The 9,021-nt window shown below is 35.0% G+C and overlaps 1 protein-coding gene and 1 long non-coding RNA gene across 13 annotated transcripts; one reads left to right on the forward strand and one right to left on the reverse strand.

Moving 5' to 3' along the window:
• Nucleotides 1–1,852: 1,852 nt before the first annotated feature.
• On the reverse strand, nucleotides 1,853–5,644 carry LOC145015574 (uncharacterized). Of its 12 annotated transcripts, none has more exons than XR_013665950.1 (10): nucleotides 5,027–5,644; nucleotides 4,804–4,892; nucleotides 4,458–4,557; nucleotides 3,958–4,009; nucleotides 3,476–3,565; nucleotides 3,268–3,393; nucleotides 3,108–3,185; nucleotides 2,924–3,013; nucleotides 2,407–2,536; nucleotides 1,853–2,326 (listed from the first exon to the last, which is right to left on the reverse strand). It is a non-coding gene; the product is annotated as an uncharacterized LOC145015574 (long non-coding RNA). The 12 variants fall into 12 exon arrangements; XR_013665949.1 differs by having other exon boundaries at nucleotides 3,476–3,569; XR_013665947.1 differs by having other exon boundaries at nucleotides 3,268–3,358; nucleotides 3,476–4,009; nucleotides 5,027–5,131; nucleotides 5,347–5,643.
• A 552-nt stretch (nucleotides 5,645–6,196) lies between these two features.
• On the forward strand, nucleotides 6,197–6,757 carry LOC145013959 (histone H4). The gene has a single exon (XM_078972312.1). It carries the CDS (start codon nucleotides 6,280–6,282, stop codon nucleotides 6,589–6,591), a length of 312 nt encoding a protein of 103 aa, XP_078828438.1. The 5' UTR covers nucleotides 6,197–6,279; the 3' UTR covers nucleotides 6,592–6,757.
• Nucleotides 6,758–9,021: the final 2,264 nt, after the last annotated feature.

Below are 9,021 nucleotides of genomic sequence, written 5' to 3' on the forward strand. Positions count from 1 at the left end.
ATATGTTATGTTATGCGTTACTGAGACCGGACCAGAGGGTCCTTATTGAGACCGGGGTAGAGGGTCCAACTAGCTGTGAGACTGGAGGGTCCCACTGAGACACATAGACTAGAGGGTCTTACAGAGTTATAGCTTCGAGAGGCTAATGTGTTATATGTGGTATTTTGGGAACCCACTGAGCTTCGTGCTTACCATGTTATGTGCTATGTGTTTCAGGTTCTTATCAGGATCGCAGGAAGGCACCGATTTGATTGTACACACAAGAGAACAAAGTTATGTTTGAGATCCAGGATTTGCGATGAACAGCTTTTTAAATGTGTTGATAAATTAATACTTGTGGTATTTGGAAGGAATGTGACATGTGTTTCATTGCGTTTTAAAACGAAAATTTTGTTTGAAAATTTACGGTGTTACAGTTTGGTTGGGTTATAGCCTCCGAATTGGATAAAGGGTTCGATCATTATCCTATCTTCGGGTCGTGTGCGACGATGATTTTGTAAGGTTTCGCTTGGATAGCATATTTGTTTTGTAAAACATGAATCGTGTGTGGTAGGGTTACAACTTTTTTGTGCTTGTTTGGTGTTGTGTGGGACGTTGATTAAGTTCTTTTAGGGCCTCAAAATGAGGTGAGTATCTTTCAGGCTCTGAGTGTTGGGTGAATATGATAGTGCCAAAAGGTTACTGCATCTAATCCGACTACATATGATAGTGCTAAAAGGTTAGCTTTCAGCCTGGCGAACCGAGAAATACGTTGTGATGCCATGGTCCATAAAGGTTGATCTTCTAAAGGAAAGGTTTAACAAAAGAAGTCTGGAAGAGATTTCCAGGGAAAGACTAGGCAGCCATCGAAAAAAAAAACCTGAAGTGGTTCAAGTATATATGACTACAACAACATCAACTGAGACTACCACCCCGTAGCAGTATGCAGGATGTGGTCCAAATTGTAATCAATGCGGGTATCATCACAACGATGCTTGTTGGATATGTAACAAATATGACAGGAAGGGCCACCTTACTCAAAGGTGCTTAACCAACACCCGTGAGAAACCAAGGAGCCGCAACAGCAGCAGAAAGCAGAGATTGTTATGAATGTGGGGGAGGTAGGGCATTATAAGAGAGGCTAACTGAAGTTGAAGGGGCGAGAAGGAAATGCCAAAGGGAATTTTCCATAGGATAAAAGGATGCTATCCGCGACGAAATTGTGGTCACTGGTACGTACCTAATTAACAATCTGTATGCAAACATACTTTTCGATTTGAGCTCCTCCCCTCTCATCTCTCATATTTTGGTGTATTTTTCTTGGCATCCATCACATTTAGAACCCCATAGGAGCAACCCTCATCTACCTCTTCAATATTTGAGCTCATCCCCTTTCATATCTCCTCTCTTGGTCATATTTTGATGAAGCTTGAAGATCAAGAAGATTCTTTTAGTTGCAAAGAATATTGTTTCAAGTTTGGATCCATCAAAGTCATTAAACATAATATTCATTAAATGTTAACATGTCGTCCACAATAGTAAAATTTAATCTAACAACTAGAGGTGTGCCCTCGCTTCGCTACGGGTCGGGGAAAGTCGGGCAATGTAATTTGTCAGCAAGTTGAACCTCATATTTGAGGGAAAATAAAGTATGTTGCCCATATTGTTAGAAAGAGTAAAGTAATCACATTAAGAAATGTTTCATTTTCTCAAGGATACACATTAGGCTATAGATAACAACCTACTTTTTAGCAATGTCAAAAAACATATTTGCTTGCATATAAAAGTAGCATATCAAAACTTTACATCAACTAAAACCACAATCACTTATAAGAAAATTAAAAGAATTTTCCATATTAAGAATATCTTCCCGTATTAAGAAAAATACCCAATTAATCTTGGTAATAAATAAAATAAAAAATACATCGAACAAAAGAGAATTACAAAGAACCAAAAACATTCTAGAAAGGCTTACACACCATGAGCTTCAAAAATTCATAACCTTGGAAGCACATTCTTGAAAAAAAAAGTACCAACTCATTTTTGTCTGTCTCTTCAATTAAAATGAGGGGTATAAAAGTCAAAAACATCTTTTTTCATATGGATGAATAAAAAACACAGCTGGAAATATGAAATATCTCATCCCCACTTAAAAAAGGTAAGAGAGTGATTTGCTTTTGATTTCTTGTTTGTGCAAACGACGAAAATGCCCATCTAGTCATAGAAAATAATATATAAATTAAGGAAACATGCACAAATTCTGGAATAAGAACGTGAAATTTTGGATCATTGGTTGCATAGTCGTGGAAGTTATGTAGCATGGAGTCATAAATAGGAGGTAATACATCTGCAAATGAAAAAAAAAAGATTAAATAATGAAAAATTAAAAGTAATTAATTGGAGAAGTAGAGAGGATTCGATCGGAACCTGGATTCAACGGAAGTTGGAGATGCCGGTGGATGTAACAAATCATTCATCACATTCAACCGATACAATGTATGTTGGTTCTCCATTATGTACAAATTTCTCATTGTGTGGTTGAGCATTCTGAATCTACCTGTTGTAATAACATATTAAAATTAGAGTTTTAAGATTTGTGGGAATCATACATAATAATCACTTTCATTCTCCCAATTACAACATTATACTTTGAGAATATACCCAATCATAGTAACGTAATCCAAAATGTGAAACACTTTTAACTTCTATAATTGGATACATCTTTTCACAAATTAAAACTACAATACTGTATTTTTCGAATCTTATTAAAATACAATGATTAATAAGAAAATAATTGAAAGTAGGATGCTGTAAACTGTAATACACAAATAAATGAAAGCATATTGCTATTTCCTGCATTTATTCCTTAAAAACAACATTTCAATAGCTAAATGGATAAAATGGTTATAAAAATCTATAATAAGATATGGAGTATTCTACTTGCCTCTGATACAGTTGCCCTAGAATCATTGTGATGAGAATTTGTAACATTTTTTTCTTGGTTTGCCACCATTACACGCAAAGCGGCTCTATCCTGCAATGAAATGGACAAATTTTATAAATTGTTGATGAATTTATAATTTTATAAAACTGAATATTAAGTGATTATAATCAACATTTTCTCTTACATCTTCCTCCATTCGTGTCATAATATCTTGAATTTTCTTAACAGTAACTACTAACATCCCGACTTCAGAATGCAAGGCCTGATAAAATATAAATCAAGGAAATAAAAACACATACATTTTGAAAACAATATTGTGTGAAATAGAAATACTGAGTAAATACCTTGTTTTCTAATATTATTGTCTCTATTATCCCTTCCTTCATTTGTATAGTTTCTTGAAGGTGAGACAAACCATATCCATGATGAGTAGTGCTGAGTTGATTCCGAATAATGTAACCGAATAGAAACTTGGTGAGACAAAAATAGAACATATTTAGTAAAACAAAGGCAAAACTTTTCCAAATAACAACAATGTTTTGGATTACATACGCGGTATTCATTTGAATCTTTCTGCTAGATATATTGATGTTAACATCTTTGAAGTTGAAAGATGTACAAAAGAGGAAATAAGCTCCATTTCTACCTATAAGAAAAACAACAAATAATAAGCCAAGAAAATTCACTAACAAAAAATATAATATATTGGAAGTGTGCTTTGATCATTTCAAACGAATCAAACCTGATCATCTGAAACGAAGGAGTAATGATAAACCCAAAAGAATTAGGATCCAAAGACATTTTACATCTATTTGTATCCAAATAAAATTAGAAGAAAAAACATAAAACTTGAAGTTGAAAAGCATTCTTCAACCAAAGCACAAACATTTTGTCCCCAGTAAGAGTCTACTTTGGTGTCATATAATTTGGAAGTGAAAGATGAATGTGTCATTTACGCATGTTACTTGATAAGAACTAAAATTGTACATATATACATATATCATGGAAAAGAAAGCCATTAAAGAAAGAGTTACCATTCTTTTAACTCCATTAACCATATCAGCCTTTTCCTCATGGTTATTGAGTCTGCCATTTCCATAACACATAGCAAGATTTAAATCGATAATTTACATTCAGTAACACATCAACATAATGATTTTATAATAATCTGTCAAATTTGTGAAAAGGGCATAATTGTTAAAATTATCTTAAAGATATTATTTTGACAAAATCGTCAAAAGGCCATAATTTTCATTTTTAGAATTTCCATTCCGGAGCACATGATGGATAGAAAGCAAAGTTGAATGAGCATTTGAAAACTTCATCTTGTAATGTTATAACTGATTCCGATACCCCCTTTTGAAGTGGAAGTACTCTTTTTGAAATCATCAGAATATTGAATCTATATAACAATTTGTATTATCGTTTTCCATGTTTCACCTTTTATCATTTGTTCAATTTGTAACCTTTTTTCATCAAAGATTCAAGTTAGTTTAGTTACTATGCAAGGTTGGGGTTAGGAAGGGTATTTTACCTTTCTTTATATAGGAAAAGAATCATCATATTCAACTTCATGAGAAAGCCTCGATAACCATTTCAATCCATCGACAGTAAGACAACTTGTTGTAGAAAACCTAAAAAAATTGAGTAAAGATTAGATAAAGGATGTGCATTCAATAAAAGTTAGAAATTACTTTGAGATTTTAAGAAATTGGGTTCGAATTGAAGTAATCAGAAGATTCATTTCATCAATCTTAGTCTTCATGAAATCTTTGGGGGCACAACCGATTTAACCTAAACCACACTTTAAAAAATTGACTTCCAATTTAAGTGTATCGTATGTAGAAAAATTGAAATGGTTGGAGGATCTTCCCACATACCTGATGCGTTGCTTCCCCACCTGACTCGAACTCATATGCCTAAGGAGTTCCACAGACTGAGTTGTTGTCGTCGAAAGAATTTGGAGGATCTGTGGAAGACGTAACATCGAGGAAAATCGAGTTTGGAACATAGATAACATTAGAAACAATCAAATCATACCTATAGGGTACAATTAGGGGAAGTAGCAGGAACAGGAAGCGACAAAGAGAGCAGCGAGGGTACCTCATTGGTTGATAATGTCCAGTTTCTCATCTTGGGTGTTCTTGTCCGGTTGTTCAAAATATAGACAATCTTGAAGAACAAAATTACTCAGTTTGAGGCGGTCACCTAAAAACACAGTTAAATAAAACGTCTCATTCGTTCTTTCTGAATCGAATGGGCCAATAAGGTATTGTAGAAGAGGGGAGAGGTGGCAACATGGCCACCGGTGTTACAGACAGGGCCATCTCCTCCGCTTCACTACTTCCTCGGCCAGCCAACTACTATGAGGCGGTGGAGATGGGTGTGAATGAAGGATAGAGGAGACCGATAAGATTACCCACCGGATTTCCAAAGCACGACATCGGAAGTGAGAGGAGGCGGTGGAGGTCAGAACGCAAAGTGAGAACAGAAGGGTAATTGAAGGAGGCGGTGACCTTGGTGGACTAACTAACCGATTAACAGTACCCTAGTCAGGTACTGTAACCGGAAGTAGGAAGGAGACGAAATCAGGGGGATGAAATCGGTGTAAGAAGGAAGGAAGAAAGAGAACCGAAGGTTTGGATAAGAAGCGGTGGAAGGAAGAAACTAGATGGATCGATTGGTGTGGGGATAAAATCACTAGCATTTCTATACTATAATTAGCCATGCCATTTCATTAAACTTTCTTATTGAAGTATGCATGAGTAAAACTTGGACGTCAATGCCATATTTTTCATAAAACTTGGATGCCACACTAGCATTTCTATATAACTCGTAGGTCATATTAGTAAAAAGTCTTAAATCGATTTAGATTTTATTTTTTTTAGATTATTAGAAATAAATATTATAATCGATGAACTTTGTATGTGATGTGTAAAATATTGGTCGGTATAAAAACATTAGATTGATTTACATGAATAACTTAGAATTGATTTTGTTTTTAAAGCATAATATATCAATCAAAACAATATACTATACATTATGATCGTCACAAACAGGCTGAACAGCAACTAGCATCCCACGTCATCAATCCCTTATTCTAGCTAAACGATTTATAACCATTGATTATAACTTCATCAACGGTAACAAAACAAAACAGGTGAAGCACGCGGATCGGTATCTCCACCGTCGATCTTATCCAACAAAACCATCCCGCTTCCGCTTCAAACTCAAAATCCCCAAATTTCTCCCTCCGTTTATAAATCACACCAATCTCGTTTTCCGACATTCAAATCATATTCATCTCTCTACAGAAATCCGAAGCTTTTTCAGTTTGCCTAGTGATTATTCCAACAATGTCAGGACGTGGAAAGGGTGGAAAGGGCCTTGGCAAGGGAGGAGCAAAGCGTCATCGGAAAGTTCTCCGTGATAACATTCAGGGAATCACAAAGCCAGCTATCAGGAGGTTAGCGAGGAGGGGAGGTGTAAAGAGAATCAGTGGTCTGATCTATGAAGAAACCAGAGGCGTACTGAAAATCTTTTTGGAAAATGTGATTCGTGATGCGGTTACATACACTGAGCATGCTCGAAGGAAGACTGTAACTGCAATGGATGTTGTCTACGCTTTGAAGAGGCAAGGAAGGACTCTTTACGGATTTGGAGGCTGAGATCCATAAATGGTTCTTCGTACCCTCACTGTTCTATTCTCCTTTCGTTTTGCTAGTGGTTCTATCTACAAAATTTCCATTTTTTAGATCTAGTAGCTTTATGTAAATCGATTGCTTCAATCCTTAAAAAGGACAATATGAATTTAATCTACTGCCTTTGTTTTGATTCTGGCATAAACTTTTATTTGATTAGCTGAATATTGTTATACAATCGCCTTGTTCCATCCAAAAATCGATTGTCGTTGCTGTGCTATTTTTTCTGTGAAGTATATAATTTATAGACTATCAAAAACCCAAATTTCCACTTCCTTTTACGAATTAAATTTAGTGATTTTTTGTGGGATTTAGAATTCGTCACTCTCACACATGTTAATTTGAGGGTATAGTAACCAAAACTTGTCTTTTTATAGTGTACTACTCTATGCAAGCTTTCAATAAAACTTTTCCTGTCTTAACTAAATGAATGTAGAAGCGAACATTGTTCCTCCTTTTTATGGACGGAGCTGCTGAGGAAGATGATAATCCGATCGTGATCAAGCTGCCATCGAGGACAACAAATCAGGCGACATTGGAATTAGGCATTAGAATCGGCAGATTAAAAACATTAGAATCGGCTCCCAAAAACTAACCTAGAATCACCAGTACCGACAACCACCACGAGAATCAGTTTAGCGATAGCATTGATGGTCCCCCGCTTTTCTTTACAGTCTCGCCGGAGAAGACAATCTTGCCGCCACATCAGGAAATTGATAGAATCCATAAATCCATATCAAATCCCTCACTCAAATCGATTTTGAATTTGATATCAGAAACCCGTATAAAATTCCTCTCCAAAAATATAATTAAGTTATTTCAAGATTAACATTGAGATTAAGACTGGAATTTGGGTATGATCTGTAAACATGAAAAAAGGTGAGTTCTGAATGAAGTGTGAGTTTTTATGTTTGTTTGGGCTTGTTTTGCATTATTGTTATTTTGCAGGGATCGTGGCTCATTTTTATTTAAATGTTGAAAACATGCGGATCTAACTCGATGGATTTGGTTCGGGTAAAGTCAGACTTATCCATGTTTCTGACCCGGTGTATATAGAGTGATTCAATCTTGAAGGTCTTATTATTTAGATTGTAAAACTCTCGTTTTTTTCTCAAGCTTCTTTGGTTCTCTAATCTTCTTAGTCTTTAGGGTTTCTCTTCATAATAGAGTTTTTTTTTTTGGTTTACTAAAATCTGGTTTGTAGTTTGTACTTATTCTTTATTTTCCATTATTGTTTGAGTAAGATTGATTCTTTTAGATGAGATTTCGGTTGTAAGTATCTGAAAAGTGAAAACCAACTGGATCTTATATTCATAATAAAAGATCTGTCGATGTCATTTTGAGTTGTTCTCTACAATTTTAACATGGTATCAGAGTAGATTTGTTATTGCTTCGTTTTTGTTTGATTATATGTTTCTCAAGTTAGGGTTTTTGGTTGTCTTTTGTGTTTGATAGGTTTACTTGTTCCGATCATTTATCGATCTGTTTGATCTTTGTTTTTTGTTCAGATCTCCATTCGATCTGTTTTGTTCTATGTTGATAAACTATCTTAGACACTGTCGATCTAGAGAGTAAACTTTCGCTTGACTATTGCCGTTAGATCTAATTGTCTTACTCTTTAACGACAAGTGTTAAGCAACGGTTAACGTCAATGTTGCAAACAGTGCAATCTGAGTGATTTGGTGGTTTCTGGCATCTGAATGCCTTCAGTGTTAGAGTCTGCTACGTACAGATCTTACGGTAAACTATTTTGCTGCTAGAGTCTGTTACGTATAGATCTAACGGTAAACTACTTTGCTGCTTGTTGAACATTATTTTAGTGGATCACTGTAAGGTTTTCACACGCCTTTTTTTTTTTTTTTTTTTTTTTAATTTAAATATTGGGTGCTTTTATGTTGCTTGAGTGTATATTTGTTTGTTTTAATTTTACATTTGTTTTTGTGACTCTTACAACTTCTTGATAACAAAGGACTGTGGTCTTGTGGTCGTACAAACTTGTCCTCCCCAAGAAAGGTGGTTAAATTCGGTTTAGTACAATCGTTGGGTTTGCCAAGAGAACACAGTTTAATTGTTCTATAAGGTGTATCAATCATTGTTGGAGAAACTCTAGCTTCTGCTTCTGGTTTCAAGAGTCCATATCATTATGATTTTGATGATCCATTGTTTTTACATCCGTTTGATAATTGTTTTTACATCCGTTTGATAATGGTGTGGTGTCCATTATTAGTTTTAAATTGAATGATATTGAAATTCTAGAATTTGGCAAGTTTAATGACTAGGGCCTTAAAAAGAATAAATAAGTTAGGGTTTATTGATAAAACTTTTCCTAACCCATCTCAAGATAAAACTAAAATTAGAAAACGGGATCGTGTTAATGTTGTGGTATGTTCTTGGAGT

This window comes from Lactuca saligna, chromosome 9 (assembly GCF_052625555.1).
Source record: "Lactuca saligna cultivar CGN05327 chromosome 9, ASM5262555v1, whole genome shotgun sequence".
NCBI classification, from domain to species: Eukaryota; Viridiplantae; Streptophyta; class Magnoliopsida; order Asterales; family Asteraceae; genus Lactuca; species Lactuca saligna.

Coding starts and splice junctions, on each gene's coding strand:
- LOC145013959 (XM_078972312.1), top strand. CDS start 6,280: ATGTCAGGACGTGGAAAGGGTGGAAAGGGCCTTGGCAAGGGAGGAGCA.